The sequence below is a fragment of the Aedes aegypti genome, chromosome 3 (genome assembly GCF_002204515.2).
Source record: "Aedes aegypti strain LVP_AGWG chromosome 3, AaegL5.0 Primary Assembly, whole genome shotgun sequence".
Lineage (NCBI taxonomy): Eukaryota > Metazoa > Arthropoda > Insecta > Diptera > Culicidae > Aedes > Aedes aegypti.
The window spans coordinates 315,942,174-315,959,682 of NC_035109.1; the positions used below are offsets into that span (position 1 = coordinate 315,942,174).

Below are 17,509 nucleotides of genomic sequence, written 5' to 3' on the forward strand. Positions count from 1 at the left end.
CTGCAGCTCTGAGATTGTACCGGGGGATAACAGTGCATGATAAAACCCATCTAAACAAGCTCCAAACCTATTGCTTTGGTTATTCGGGGATTGTTTATCATGCCAGAAAAAGTAAAACACTTACCCCTAGTGGTAAGTAAATAAGCGAGAAAATGTTTTTTTTTATCATCGCTGTATCTTTGGGGCTCTCTCTCGCAGCTGCTATTTATAAAGCTTGTTACAACTTGCCAATCATGAACCGATACAGATTTCTTCGCTTGCTTTGATCGTTTTTCGAAATCAATTGAGAACGTGTTCAGCAAAGCCTGGGACTGGTAGCAGGTCTCTTTTTAGAGACTTGGTCTCTGTTGAATGGAAGTCTCGAAACAGTTTCGATTTTTAATAGAAGGTCTCTAAAGTCTCTATTTCAACCAAAATGAAAACCAAAACGTCTCTGAAGTTTCTTCTTTATTCTGCTTGCAATGAATCTTGATGAAAAATTTAACAGCGTCGATAGATACATTCAGAGCCTTTTCAACACTGCCCATAACTACATATTTGTAACATTCGACAAAAGTAGGCATTGAGTAAATTGGATACCAAGTTTGCATTTTACTGCAGTATGGGAGGAAACTAAAATTTCAAAAAGTCATTGAGAATTCAAAAGAGCTTATTTGAGGCTGAAATTTTGTACAACTCATATCGCATATTGGGTGAATAGTCAGTAAATAATTCTGATAGAAATTTCGTTGCTACTACATTATGAGGCTCATGTATAATCTCAATGTGACTGTTATGCGGTTACAATTTCTAATGTGACAAAACAACTTGGTATTTTTTAGAATTTTCTAGAACAATCTCACAGATTTTAGTAAGTTTATCGAAAGTATTTATTATTTAATGACTCTCCATGGTATTAGCTCCAATTTGTCAAAAATGTCGAATTTGACTGTTATGCAGTTATGGGTAGAACAAGTTCGTTTATTCAAAAAATCCTTCAAAAAAATTTAGGAATTATCCAAGCGATTTCTTCAGAGATTTAATTTGGAATACTTCCGGGAACTCTTACAGAGATCTCTCCAAAAATTCTTCTAGAGATTTTTCAAAGGATGCTTAGAGGGATTTGCTCCAAGAATCCTTCAGCCATCCAACGTTATTGTTTCCCCTGATTTTTTTTTTCCAGAGGTTGTCCTAGAGTTTCCTCATGATATTTTTCAACTTATCCTACGACCGAAGGATTCCAACTATTCTGAAATTCTTCCTAGAAAATCTTCAAATGTTTATTCAAAAGTTTTGAAGAAATTCGTTCAGGAATTTTACCAAGAAACCCTATAACAATTCCTACGTTTTTATGTGATACATACAAGAAAACTCATCTAGAAATTATTCGAGGAAATCTATTGTGACTTCTTCCAGGAATTCCTTAGTAAATTCGACTTTAAATTCAAGATAATGCTCCTTCATTTTTTTTTCTAGGAATTCCTCCAGCGTTTGATCCAAAAATTACTCATGCAGTTTTTCGAAATATTTTTCAAGGTATTCCTCAAAAACATTCCCATGGAATCTTTAACCCTTGCAGGACAAAACAGAACAATTAGGCTGGACATATTTTCATACGGCTCTATCAGGGTCGGATTCACATATTATTTTTCTCCGTCTTAAATTATCCATAGCCATTGACTTACATTAACAACTAATGAAGAGTACAACTTATTCTGGAGCGTTACCATTTAGCAAGGGAAATATGATCATAAAGTTTAAAAATCGCCCGTCCTGAATGAGTATAGGTTGCACACCAGTAAGCACTTCAGCAAATTTTATTGTTAATTATTACGATCATGAATACAAACTTTTCTTCATGAATTACGTCAATGTTTTTCAAGGAATTTCTTTATAAAATTCTCCGGAATATTACTGATCTATCTGATTTTTTTCAACTAATTTAGTAATTTATTTAGAAAATATTGTATGAAAATTCCTCAACAATCCAGACGTTCTCTTAGAGATCCTTGTTCATCAAGGGGTATTTTGAAACATACACAAGTTTCATCAAAGGATACTTTAGAATGTTCTTTAGAAATATATCTCGAAAATATTTGACAGAAATTCTTGAGAAACAATTACTAAATGAACTTCGGAGGAAATCTTCGGAGTAAACTCTGACTAAATTCCTATTTCAAAGACACTCAATCAAGTTTTTAAATGTTTAAGTCTGCATCATTTTCAGCTTTTGTTCATGATAGAAAAGAAGGAAAGACGTAAACAATCTTAATAACACAAACTTTATAAAATTTTCTGTTCAAGTTTAGAAGTTTTTGCCGAAATGTTGTCCACCCTTAAATGATTGTAAAAAACCTTGATTTTTATTGAAGTTGCATAACAGATTAATATGTTTTATTATTTTATCGAATCTAGTAGATGTCTGTTCTTACGGTATGACGATTGTATTGCTTCATTCTCTATAACAAATGTCGTCTGAAATCAGACTTCAAATTGGTGTTTTCTTAACATCGTTCGCTCCAGTTGATATAATGTATTTCTTACCCCTCTTTGGCTGACTTAGCAGTAAGTCTTTATAAGTAACGAAAAAGCATATAAAATTACAGAGTTACTGATTTTATGCAGGCTAGATAATACTCCTCAATATCACCAGTCTTTGCCTCTTTTTGAGGGAGTGAAATAATACTAAGTAGATAGGCAACGAAAAATGAGCGTGGAAGATGCGATACAACACACAACGGAGGAAAATTCCATAAAAAAAAGAGTGCCATCGCAACTCGATGTGGGGTATTAAAAGGAGCGGCCGAAGCATCAAGTTAGTATTTGTGATAACTTATGTTTTAAAGTGGTAGTTGTGCAATGCCAACTTCGCCGAGCCGAAAGTTCACGAAGTTACTGAAGATGACGTCATGTTTGGCAAGCTGCGAATAAAAGCTTTAGCAGGCTCGTTGTCACCATCAGCTGATAGTTTTGTTTAAATTTTTCTCATGACTAATACAAGCTTACACATACTAAGACCCGGACCTGTTCTATAGGTCATTGATCGCAACTCCGCGATGCCCGTTTTGTTCGGACGGATCACTCAAGAGAAGGTTCTTTTAAAGTGTTAGTAAGGGTGAGCATAGAAGCAAGAGATAAGGAGTACCCCAAGCAGCACAGTTTGTTTCAACTCAATAATAAAATCATCTCTTGAAACTAATCAGAGTTGTAAATTGTTGAAAATATGACTTATAATTTTACTGAATAGCAACGCAAAAAGCGCAAGAGGTGGAGTCCGTTTGCAACATAATTAAGTTATATCGAAATTGCTGATTTATTGCAAAATACTTGAAAGAAAAAAAAAAATGAAAACAAGAAAAAAACAACAAAAAAGAGAATCAAACTTCCGACATCAAGATCAGTATTCTTCTCCTCTACTTACTACTCCACCAGCTCTCTTCGAACAATTGCTTCGCCAATGTACTATAAAAGCTAACACACATTGCCTAATCAAAACTTGTTGCTTACAACTTTACTGCACCCTTCCGAATACAAGTTCATTACTGACGAAATAAGCCCACGCCTGAAATAATCTAAAGCTTTTGTAAAAACTTTTGCGCAACACATGAGAAACACCATTCGAACAAACAAACTGTGGCTAGACCATGTGTTCGTTAATACACGGTGTGCCAGAAACCGTTATTAACCCAAAAAAATGTCCAAGAATTCGACATATACCACTCGAAAGATATAGTACTGAAGCATCTTCTCCGTAAATTTGAAAATATGCTCACAAGGGAATCGAAAGTTATCGGGATTTGAAGGTTTTGAGCTATTTTGGAAGGGATTTTTCACATTCTGCAAAATTTTCCCCTACGGTGCATCTTTATTAATTTATAAACAAGTCAATAACCATCAGCTTCGCATTAAGCATTTCAAAACATGTGTTATCCAAGCATCTTCTTTGTAAATTTGAAATAGTGTTGGCACCGTTGAAGAATATTTTGAAGTAAGCGAATATCCCTTCCAAAATAGCTCAAAACCTTTAAATCACGATAACTTTCCAATCCCTCGTGAGAATATTTTCCAAATTACGGAGAAGATGCTTCAGTACTATATCTTTCGAATGGTAGGTGCCGAATTCTTAGACATTTTTTGTGTACATAACGGTTTCAAGCACGCCGTGTGGAAGATAAGTAAGGTGCAAGTAACCATATTGCAACTGGATTGAAACAAACAATCTTCAAGCTGTCATACACGTAGTTTAGTGCAACTTTCGCGCAACTGGGATGAATCTTCTTGAGTTGTAGGCATGTGAACTTGAATTGAATGCAAGTTGCAGATGGCTCAACTGAAAGTAAATTGAAACAAAACATTAAAATCTGCATTTTGGAAGAAGTTGCAAGAGATTGTTTGAAAAGTTACTGAGCACATCTTGATAAACTTGACTTTATTGCTATTTGCAAAGCACATTTGCAGTAAATCTTGTCGTTAACCGTCCAACACGGAGTGACATGCATTTTCTTTGGAACAGTAATGAAACTTTATGTGCTTTTGACATTAATATGCAATCGAACTAGAACTAGATAAGTTACAGATGCTTTTATTGATACGTGCTTGAAACCATTTTTGGAAAGCATCTCTTTAGAAGATGTTTCATGTGCAACTTGAGACCAGATATTATCCTCGCATTTCGATGCACTCTCACTCGAATCGATCGTGTTGTGAATTTTGAGTTCAATTTTTACTCAGAAAAACCTCAAAATCACCTGAATTTTGCATCGCAGGGAAGTTTCTGGCGAGCCTGGTTAATTGTGCTCACTTTTTTTAACTGACTAATAAAGAATGAGACCGTTGAAGATATCGTTTCGATTTGATGCAATCGCTCAGTTTAATTCTCACATTTGAAGTTAAGTTGCGAAACTTTTGCATACTAAAATAAATATGTACGGTTTTTCGTATTTAAAATAACTTTAGAAGAGCGCCACCTACAAATTTCAGTTTTTCATTAGATAACGAATGAACTAATGTAATAGTTCAATAGTTATTGAAAAGCTCAATACCATTAATTTAAACAAACGACATAAACGGACGATAATGATGAATCGATCTAAAACTATTAACCAGCTGGTTAGCATTATATTGGCTCTTTATCATGGAATCAATGCGCTTATTGACTACTTTAAAAGCTGTTTGCTGTAAAATATGTGTGTAGATTTGAGTGCATATATCGTGGCGTGTAATTGTGCAACTTTTTGGCAGTCAGTTTATCAGATAACTTCTTCGAATCTAATTTATGTTATCAGCATGCAATCGAAACAACGAAGACATTTTTTTCGGGAAATTTTCGGCAAATTGTTGAAAGCCGTGTGGCGTGTTGATGATTTGTTCCTAAGGGTTAAGCAGTGGTAGGCGATTGGAAGTTTCTAATCTAAACTTATTTATTTACTTTGAATAATTAATAAGTAAAATCCGAATAAGTGGGATGGAAATGAAAGAAAACTTCGAAAGATGGTAATTTTCAATAAAAAAGGAACGATGCAAATCTACTGAGACTACTGTTCTATTAGTAACTACGGGGAAGAAGAGTAGAAAATCGAAATTCAGAAATTAGAGAGCGAATTATAAAATGTGTGAGAATCGATCGATTGGAACTGAAGAGCATTTGGATTTGGAATATGATGAGAACTTTCAATTTTGAGCATGAAGTTCGGTTCGGTTCAACGAAAGAATTAGATTTTGGTTTGGAGTCTACGTACCCTCATACCCTGCATACGGGACATGGCACGTAGCGGTCTCAGTGCTCTAAGAGTTCGCATTGTTTTGAATGCTTGAATACCACCAGCTCCACAGAGTGAAGCAACGAAGTTGATTAAGGACACCTAGAGATTTCGGGTAAAACAAACGAGTAACACACACGAGAGTGAGGCATACGAGAGAAAGAGAGAGAGAGAAATAGATTGTTTTTTTTTTCGATAAGAGATGAAATAGTTAGGAAGAGCGACAGTATTTTTTTTATTTTTAGGGGGATTTTGGGAATAAAAGAGAGACACAGTAGAGGAGACTTTTGGTGGACATCATTGAAGGGATAAAGACAAGAGTTAGATCGTGAGAGAAGGAGATGTTAGTGTAAGGGTTCTGTTTCGAATGGTAGAAACGAGATGTTGAAAAAATGGGCGTGGACCTGGCGAATAGGTGGATTGACTTGCGGTCTTGAAAAAATATAAATGATGAAATACCGCCCCTTTATTTTTTTTTCATAATTGTTTTTATTTCTGATTGGGTGTTAAGATATGTTGTAACAGAAAACATTCAGACGGAAAGAATGAATAAAATATATTGAATGTAATGTACGGAAGTTAGTCGCAGATGTATTTTTGCTTAACTGTCGTCATTCTGAAAGGTCTTCAATGAAGTATACTAGCATGCTTCCGGTTCCTAGAAGAGCTACCTTTTTTAGTTGTTTATTCAAGGTAAACTGCTTCCATTTCGGATATCCTCTAGTTTACATATGTACTTTTCAATAGCTCTATTTCTGTCAGGAACTACTGATACATAAGATTGTCGTTATTTACAATACTCACTCGAAATCTTAAAATAAATATAAAACTGAAAACCAACACAAAATCAGATTCAAACAACAGATATCAGCACACATACATCGACACAGTTTGCTCTAGTCTTGCCACTCACGGTGAAGGCCGAAAGCCCATCTAGCATTTATGTATACACGGAATGAATACAATAAGCTCCTATCATTCAACATGGAAACATATTTGTTCTTGTATGCCGACATTGATCTGACGTTGGCTTATTAATTTATGTGTTGGGCAATGTTTGTCCAGAGAGCATTGATGTTGCTACAATCTATGATAGTCTTAGAAATTAATAGTTGAAGGTTTACTTCTTGATTTGACTGTTTAGATTCGAACAAACTTTTGTTGCATAGTCTATTGAAGGAAGAATTTCAAGCCTCAAATCAAAGTTGTTTTTATTCAATTAGTGATTTTTGTAAATTTAAATTCCTTTTACACTAAAAACTAAGGACACATTATGTGAATGATAACGCGCAATGCCTAGATGCAGCATAATCAGACAATGAGGAAGAATAATTATTGCTGTATCGACAGATTTCGAGAGAACGATTGGTTCGAAATCAAAATAAGTTTGGAAGTACAAATCTTGAAGGATGAACAGGAAGTGATTGAAATGTGGAAGTAGTGATACGATAAACATTCAAGCAATGCATAGGCCGTGGTCACTTGTATAGGTTATCTAGATAGATATTTGATTTACTAGATCTTCCGAACAACTTATAAGAATAATGTTTTATAAAACTTTTAAACTTAGGTGTGAGGTCTTATAGGAAAGTTCTTTTTCAAACCATTAAGCTTCTTATGTTCATTCCTAATATTTGTTTCCTTCGTCAATTTCTTTTTCGCGTCGAAGAAATCACTTGGATGGTCCTCATCAAAACTTTGAATAGCGCTCACGCACACACAAACACACAATATCGAAAATATACAAACACAAATGCACAACAGCTATACAGTGTAGCCGTAACAGCAAACAAATAATCGAAGAAAAAAGAAAAGATAAAGAGAACAAGGAGAGCAAACACAGTACAGGGAGTAGATATTGAAGTTGGTTTTCCAGAGTGGCACCGCAAACCGTTGCTCGTTTCAATAAATGCGCTAATCAAAAGTAGGCTCAAATAGGTATTACACAACAGTATAGTAGTGTGAGAGAAAAAAACGAAGACGACGACGATGATGACGACGATCAAGAAGTTATGTGTACAACACGTAGGACGATGAAGACGACGAGGGCCACCTCCACGACACCGTCAAGCAACGGGCACAACCCCGGCAAGATCGGATCCAATGGCCGCGGCTCCGTCTTGCTCGGTGACTTGTGAGCCGGCATTGCCTGCCGATGCGATTGGGTGTGCGTGTGTCTGTGCGTTGATGGAACTACTTACTCTCATACCCTCCCAGCGAGAAACGGCTCGCAGTGGGCGCAGCGCCCTCAGGGTACGCATCGAGCGGAACGCCGGAATGTCCGCGGCGCCGACCCAGATTGCGGTCAGGTTAATGAGCGACAGCTGATGATGGCGGGTTGGTGAATTTTGGTGACGTGAACGATGGGAAAATTAAGTATCGATTTGGAGAATCGGATTAGTAAAAATAAAAGAAAAATGTAAAAATAACCCATGGGACAATATTGTTTGATACAAATTTGCACATAATTGAGTAGTTTATCGAGAATTTTGTTAGAATTTGATTAAAATTGGCATGACAACTGTTGATGATAGCCAAGTTTAATTTTTCGAACCCTTCACTGAACTTTAAGTAATCTCTTCTAAATTATCTTTGAGTTTTATAATCAAGCTTATTGCAACAATCAAGGTAATCATAATTTTACATTGAAAAAGGTAAATTTACAAATTTCTTGGACGTTTTTAACCTAAACTTATTCAAAGAGAATCAAAAAAGGTAGATGTTAGTATTGTACCTTATAATTTTGCCCTAAATGCTTATTATTTGACAGGTACACGTATTTCGAATACCACTTGTAGCCTTCTTAAGTGTCAGTCACTCGTATCTAGTGGATGTCGGAGTTCTCGCAATAAGAACCATTGTTTAAGGCCATTCAAAGTCCTAACAGTAACAGCTACCACCATAATAACATTTCCTAAATTTGAGTCTTTTTTTACGGTTTTAAATCATGCCGAAAGGTTGGTCGAAAATGGGGGTGTTTCAAAATGACCGAAAGGATGGAGTAAAATACTATTCAATATGAAGAGCGAAGATTCAGCAACCAAGCGTCTCCATGCGTTTGCTGTGTGGCGAAGGAAACGCTTATTCGTTAATAAAATCATCGAAAAGCCAACGACTTAGGCAAAAAGTGAAAAAAATGTTGGTTTTCACCGAGAAATTATGGGTTATAGCGGCAACTCTTGGGTAAAATATATTAACATCGTTTGGAAAAGAATATCAATTGAGATTTTCCCATACGCAGTTCATCGCGTTATTGGAAATTGTATAGATGAAGGGGGATAAGTTAATACATTTTCCCATGAAAAAATGGATAGATGTTTCAATGCTACATCAGTGTTAGTCTTGTTAGTCTTAAAGTGTTAGTGTCTAATGATAATAATGTTTTGAAATCCAATGTTTTTTTTTTTATTTTTAATATTTTTTTCCACGAGTGTATTCTTTTCTCGTTACCACTGATTCACTTCAGCAGGGAGGCTTTTCAAACGCTTTTGGGCTTAAATTTAGACAATATATGCAGCGTATTGAATGCCAGCTTTTGACCTACTGATCAACTTTGTTAAAAGCGTCATATTCCTAGAAAATACTGAATCCTGATTCAACAGCAGTTAAAAAAAATGCTCACTAACGTCACATTTCAGGAGGATTTGAAATCTACAGCCCATTTTGCGAAAATTTTTGACGAAGACACTATTTTTCTAGGAAATTAATCAGGCATGTCAGCCCTTGGCCTACTGAACACAATTTTGAATCTATTTCTAAAACAGCCATATAGCATGAATTACAAAATGGCTGCCGTTAAGCATCGATTTTCAGGGATTCGAATCAAAACGGTATTATCAAGATGTTCCATGTTGGCATTTTTTTCGAGAAATTCCATAATCTACAGCAAATGTAAATTTCTATCTTAAAAAAGCATTTTGATCCACGTTGTTACCATTGGCGTAAATAGGGAGGGGCCAGGGGGGGCCTGCCCCCCCCGAAACGTAGACTTGGACCCCCCTAAAAAAGATGAGAAGTAGATAATGAGATAGTTATACTGCATGTTGTATATATATTTTCAAAATTTAGGGAAGATCATTGTTTAGAATGCAATAGTAATGAGTAGCTTTGAAACTTCTCATGTCCACAGCCAAACCTTTTTTGTCATCTATATTCTCGATGATGGAATTCATAGAAATACGCTTTACAATTGGCTGAATTCGCTTGATTCATTTGTAGTCATAATGTTTATTAGAAAACCAAATGGTTAAGCTATCAAGTAGGATTACCAACTTTATAACAAGCTTCGAGATTTTTGGATCAATTAATGTCATTTAGACAAAGTTTTTCGCTAATTGGCTGTTGAATAGAAAAGTAACTGCTTATCATGATACGTGGGAAATTACTTGTCTAAAATGGTCAAGAAAATCATTTGTTTTAATCGCAGTTGAGAAGAAATGTAATTTCAAATGGAGCTCGCTGTAGAAAATTTGTTGACCCCTTTGGTTAAGGAATTTCTTTACTTTTCTTGTGGAAAACAGCACACTTTGCTCTAAACTAAAAGCTAATTAGCATTGATTTGCAACTAGCGAAGTATCAGTTGGCTTCAATGATACCTTGGATACTTTCCTGAGGATTGCTGTTTGTTGCAATGAATTCAAAGCGTTCTCTTCCTCAAACATGAATGTTAGCTTCCATGATAAAATAATTTTCAATGTACAATGTTTTCTTCTTTTTCTTCTTGAAATGACATTTCTTCTCAACTGCGTACTGCGATCAGAAAAATGTGATTTTCTGAACCATTTCTGGGAAGAAATTTCCCACGCATCGAGATAGGCGATTCCTTTTTTTGTCAGTAGCAAACCAGGCTTAAGCAATGATCTTGAATGATAATATGAATCATTGTTACTGGAAAATGTTGTGTATAAGAATTTTATACAATTTATATCAAATCTGTTCAAATATTTGATTCAAACGAACTGTCTTATCATTACCGATAGTTCTGCATTTTTGTAAACTGCATGTTATTCAAAAACATGACGTTATTTGAGAAAAAAGAGATAAAACTTGCTTGTATCGATAAAGAGTTATCGATGATATATAGGTTGGTAGAAATTTGGAATCATTTTTATAATTATTTTTGAACACCACAATTTAGGTTGAAAACTCTCACATTTCTCTCTGTGCTTGTGATGCAAGTTTGAGAAAATCTTCAAAGACTAAATACAAAAGAAGTCTCAATAGTTTATGAAAAAATATGCATGCTAAATCAATAAATAGTTTAAAATTGTTGTTGATTTCAAGCTCGATTCTTTTTTTTTTATTTTACCGAGTTCGGCTAAACTTGCGTGAAGTGAGCGTTCTTCTACATCTATTCTAGTTTCCTAATTGAAAACTGATGGGTTTATCTCATGAACTAATGATTTAATATGTTTTGCTCAGTCGTTATGTTTACTTCAAAATTAGTTTTTTTTAGATTTTGTGTAGTAATTCAAATGTTATCATTTGATCAATAACACTATTATATTCATGAACAAAGTACCATCCGTCTTGCTTACTTCGAACAGCTGTAATCGTATGAATTTGAGGAGCTTTATTGAAAACAAAAGCACATTCAGTCGTTCAATTTGATGATGGCCACGTAGACTTTAACTATAACCGAAAATTAATATTCAATCTTTTCCGTTAAGAAATTGGGATAAATTGAGATTAATCCACTAGTAAAACTATTATTAAACAATGCTTTACTATTACTATTTACTAATCGCTTTATTTTTATTTTGAACTGATTTTGAAAAATCTGATCAGTTTTGAACATTGTTTGTTTAAGTACTCTCCATAAAAACACTTTTTTCGTAGATAAATTGTCGATTAAAGTCGTGGGGAGAAAGGGTTAAAACTCTAGTTCAAACATAGTTAATGTGTAAAATGAGTTCAAATTTTAGTTTTATTTTAAATCATTGACTTCTATGCTACATCATCTGATTGTTTAAAAAAACTGTCTCGCAAATAAACCTAAATTATTATATTTTAATAATGCACACTACAAATAACTATGAATCGGTTTGTGACACTTTTGAGGTTATGGTCTACCTTTGTATGATGATGTGCTATTATAATTGATTCACAAATATTATAGCAACAAGCATTGGATAGTTTTGTAAATCCTTAACAATCCAACACCTACAACACTAAGGGACCTTGGCCCCCCTGAAGTCTGATGGCTATTTACGCTTATGGTTGTTACACACAATCTGTAAGTCTTTGCACCGTTTTTGCTGACTTCATCAAAGTCGGCCTTTTTATGATCCAAATCTTGACTTATTTAACGTTTCTCTAAACCGTATTTTGGAGACATCAACGATGGGGGAGTATATCATGTAAGCGACGAACCTATAGTTAAAATAGCCTAACGTAGAAAATATCCATTTATTGATTTTCGTGTTGTATGTGCTGGGAGGCAGCTAGCAGCAAATGGAAATGCTTCAAATAGCTAATGCTGTGCTTCCAACATAAGTTTTAATGCCATTTGACCCATTTTATAACTCACATTTCTACTATATGGTCGGCGTTCAGTCAAAGTGGACCAAGTGACATTTTGAATATTTTAGGAAAGATGTGTGTGTGTGTGTGTGTGTGTGTGATCCATCTAACCCCCACTGTCCGGCAGTGGTATTATGGAAAAAAGTTTTCAGCAAAAATGTACATTTTTGCAAAAAGCTTCAGTCCGGGAGCTAGAAGGTGATAGCTCTATTGCAGATCCGGTGACCCATTTCAGAATGACTGGAGAGACACGTCCATTCAGAAGTCACTTTCACTAACAACAAGCCCCGCATGTATGCATTACCGTTATCAAATGGATAACGATAATACCTACACACTTCCTGTTTCAAAGATGTTTACTTTGAAACTGGCGCGTATTTGATGCTTAGGTACAAATAAATGTGTAATCAGAACAATCTCACAAAAATCCATCTAAGGCGGCGTTGTTAATCCAATCAGCAATCAATTTCCTTCTTCTTATTCTTCTCATCTTGGTGGCATCCAATTGCTTCTCCATATGACGCATGTCATTTGTCATTGCTAGACTACATTGCGTGCATGTTTTATCATTATCATTTCTAATTCTTACTTTAAAATCTTTTGTATAACGTAACCACTTAGCATATTCACAAAAACATTTTTTTAATACTCTCGGAACCATTCGTTCGGATGTCGTAATAGCGTCGGCCGGAAAACAAGCGCAGCTCCAAAAAAAAAAAAAAAAATATCACGTGGGCGCACAAATCTTATCAAAACCAATTAGAACCAGCCAAAGAATATCACACTAAACGCGTCTGAAACTTTAATCACTGTTTAATATCGGCGTTTTTCCAATATTCACTTCCGAAATGAAATCTGGATGGCGTAGCACCAGCCAATTCACCGGCAACATCGCGGAAAAAACGAGAGCACGAAAAAAAACGCGTGGAGCAAAACAAAACACAACCGTTCGCGGGCAACGCCTACTGCGATCCTTTGAATATTTTAGGAAAGATGGGCCTAAAGTCTGACACTCTGTAATTTTTTAACTCGTAAAATTTTGGTTCAATATTTTTACACGTCTTCTTGTTACTTTTAAACAATATAATATAAAGCGATAATCATGAAAAAACATTGTCCAAACCTCTAATATAACGATTTGTTAATTGACTATGTGCACTTGGTCCGCTCTGACTGAACTGAAGACCACCGTTCAGTGATTTGGTTCACTCTAACTGAACAATTTCTAGGAAAATAACGATTATATAATGCTTGCATGGTCAAACTGGGTGCATATCTCTAAGATAGAAAGATTATCAACATCCTTCGACATCAGCATCGTAAATCTTTCAATAATCTATATCTTCAATCTCAAAATCAGTGGTATGGCGATAGCTTGTAAATTAAAGTTTTGGTCAAAGGGTCAGAGCATTGAAGACCAGAAATATTCAAATTTTCCTTTAGTCAGTCGGTTCTGTTGGATCTCGGGACATGCTGACTTAATCGGAAATAATGAATTCGACCGCTTGGCCAACGAAGCTCGTCAGTAACCGGCTATCGACATCCCTATCTCCGAAGATGCACTGAGAGCGACGAAAGAAGCCATACGGTGTCGATGGGATAGCCAATGGTTGGGAATAAGATATAATAAGCTGAGTGAGATTAAGCACGATACCAAAAGGTGGACAGAACGTGACAATGCGGCCGACGAAAGGGTTGTGCTACTTTTCCTCGAATGTCGTTTCCCCGAACGCCAGTTCCCCGAATTCCACTTCTCGAAGGTCCCATTTTCCCGAATAGCCCACTTTCCCGAAAATCTTTTGGCAATGATAATTATTATAACTTAAAGACCAAATATCTTTCTTTCTAGTTCAAAATCGTGCCACTAAACCACATAACATATGTGTAGCTTAGAAGTGAAAGCGGGTTGAAAAGTTGTACCCCAGCTGCTCCAGCTGCTGGCAAGTGGTGGTATATCTAGTGTAGAAGACATCAAACTGTCATTGTCATTGGTAAACAAAATCCTTATGATTCGTAGCCCAGTTGCTGCGAAGATTGCAGACATTAAGTTCGGGGACATGTGACAACGTTGCAAAACAATGGCTAAATATTGAACAAATTTATTTTTTCATAAGATGTTAATGTTGTCTGTCATACTTTTTGAAAATATTATTACCTATTACAATACTTCTTGTTTCATAACATGGAAACGCTTCTGCTTAACTCTTCGACCTTTTGTCTTTCGACTTTTTGTCATAGATTCGTTCTTATACCAGCATGCGAATATTGAAGTTGCAAACTTGCATGCAAATTGAGAGAAATAATCAAATTTTCAACAGGCAATATCTTAAAAACTAGACGTACCGTCGGACGGGGCTACTTTTGATTCCAGGGGCTACTTTGGACACTCACCTTTTGTATTTATTAGCAGCGTAAATATTAATCTGAGCAATTTTGTGTCTTCAGCACTTTTATTAACCAATATATGCTCTACCACTAGGCATGATTTTTTCTTGGAACAACATCAACAATAACAGGATAAACAAGAAAACATTTCAAAAAAGCCCGAATAAATATTCACAAGGTATAAAACATTGGCTATACAAACATTGTTTGAATTTTACCCATGTCTTGGAAACTTATTGGGAGCATCACAAAACTATCGAATCGTCATGTTTCATGAAAATCTTGTGATTTGTTTTGCTTAAAATTGTTGTTTTATTGAAATAATTGATCAAAGGCCTTATTTTTGCGACTTTTATTTTATTATAATGTTTTGGTTTGTGTATTTTACAATTAAAAAATAAAATAAAATAAATGTTTGTAAAAGTGAATAGACATAAAACATATATATTTCAATACGTAACAATGCCAAATTCACAATATAATCTCTAAAAAACTATTTTTCGTCATATTTTACATGAATTCGTAGTACAGAACAGTTGCATTCTTCAAATGCCTAAATTAAACTATTTTTAAGCCAGCTCTAAACTGCTCAGAAGCTAAAAGCATATTACAAAAGCAAACTTACTTCTTTACGATCTTGCTAAACTTTACTTCATAGATTGAGTTTTTAATGAAAATTACTTACTGGTATTAAATTAGTTACCGGTATTAATGTGATCCTTCAACGTATCGTTCATATAACAGCAAAAATAGAAAAAAGAGTTTTTGTACATAAGTAATTTATCATCGCAGAATGTAGTAGTTACGTCGTTCGTTTATGTCAACTTGAAAATCGAGCATTCGTAACTGATAGTTCCATTTAAGAGGAAGTTGAAAAATTATGTTTCATACTGCAAACTGAGAATAGTGAATGGCATGTTTCGTTGAAATTTGTTATATATGTGTAATTGATTCTAGCTTTGCAATTTTCTACATTAACTTTATCAATGAAAAACGTTCCATAACATCACAGTGGACGACAATCTATTGAATCAGTTTGAAAGTTATAAGGAAAAATCTTTTCGTTAGCAAATTGTGAAAATGTCCAAAGTAGCCCCTTTTTTGTCTTGAAGGACACACTTTTTTCGCTATTCAAGCATTTTTGTTATTTCTTGATGGATTTGCCTCATATTTTGCACATTTGTTACGTACATATACAACTTAAATAAAGGCAAAAATTATCAACATCTATCCATAACTCTAAGAGTTACAAATCCTCAAAGTTAAAGAATGTGGAAATAATGTCAAAAGAAGCCCCGTTTGACGGTACTATAAATTTTAGGCAATGAATTCAGCAATCTTTATTTTAGTTAATAGCGGTATTTTGGTGCTTAAGACAAAAGTGTTCGCCGTGTAATCGTTTCAAGTTATTTTATGTTCAATGAATCGAACTAAAAGTTTATGGAAACAATCAATCAAAAAACAATAAATTGTTCATTGTTTTTCGCAAAAAATGCCTTGAAAACTATCCAATGAAAGTACCATGAATTGTATTGTTTTGGTCTAAATTTGGTATGGATTTTTTTCCAAAATTAAAAATACAAAACAATTTTTTTTTATTGCAAAAATGCCATTTACAATTAATTTAATGGTGCAAAACATTAAAACAGATAGGAAGTGATTTGTTAAAATAGCATTTCGTCCTATGAGAAAATATAGTATAACTACAATACCACGTATTGTATTTTTCAGGCTTTAGAAAATTTAACATACGAGTCATAAATTAATCTCATTTATCTGCTTGCATTCACACAATACCTACATTTATCGTTCGTGGAAGTTACCGAGCCATGAACGAAAACAAGACGGACACACACCACCCACTGTTTGGCGCCGATCACTGTGTGTCAACACTTGTAACATTCGCTGACCTATTCTCATTCTGATCAAGAAACAGAGGCGAATATTTTTTATTTTCTGTGCTATGTTTGTTCAATGGTCCAATAGATTATAATTAGATTGTTGAAGGCTGCATTACCAGGAAATATGAAAGTTATTACCAATATTATGCAAAAATAAATCATCCGAATGGATCGATACTGTTGCAATCTGTGAGAGTTACTGCTCTTGAACGCTCTCGTGCCACGTACCAAACGAGAGAGTGAATGTTTACATTCATAGGGCTCTCCGAATGCGATGTGCCACGAACTGTTACACTCTCCGAATATGGTTCGATCGGCTTATTCGGATGAAAATTCAAACACTGGTATTTTTCAATATTTATGAAAGTACACTTCTCAATCCATAATGAAACTCTATGATTTAGAATGAAAGTGTGTTACTAGACTTATTTAAATACAGTAAATTTGAGTATAGAATGTACTAGAGTCGGTAGATCATTAGGACCTGATCTCCGGGATTAACATATTGCTGAAGTTGGCACACATGTTAAGGCTTCGGATTTGCAAATGCTGTAAATCACCAAATGTAGCTATTATATCCTTCAGAACGATTCATGAACTTACACAGGTTATCGCAAAAACTTTTCTATATTCAGAAGGCCTGAGAAAAAATCACGTTAATTATACACATTTCTTAAACTTCTGAAATTTATTAACTCATGTGCGAGGTAAAGATGGATTTTTTTTCACGCTATTCTATTTATCATATGCTTGATTCAAATCATTTATGTGCAAATTTGTATCGTTTTCATGGTTTTGATATAGCATTAAATCGTTTCAACTTTCCAGAACATAAATAAAGTAAATAGGTAAATAAACAATGATTTCATATTTCACTAAGGAATACTTCCTACTTTCGGGGGGTACTAATCTGACAAAACAGGGTTATAAAAGTGATTTCTCTAGCACTACATGACGAGAGAC

The 17,509-nt window shown here is 34.8% G+C and overlaps 1 protein-coding gene across 13 annotated transcripts in view; it reads right to left on the reverse strand.

Moving 5' to 3' along the window:
* The window catches only part of LOC5567355 (sodium channel protein para), a 479,280-nt gene that overhangs the window by 15,814 nt on the left and 445,957 nt on the right, over positions 1-17,509 (reverse strand). For 12 of the 13 annotated variants that reach the window (XM_021852351.1, XM_021852343.1, XM_021852347.1 and 9 more), the window contains one exon: positions 5,718-5,840. In XM_021852351.1, coding sequence (XP_021708043.1) covers positions 5,718-5,840 — 123 coding nt within the window. Of the gene's footprint in view, positions 1-5,717; positions 5,841-7,939; positions 8,063-17,509 lie in introns of all 13 variants that reach the window. The other variant, XM_021852350.1, reaches the window with a different exon arrangement.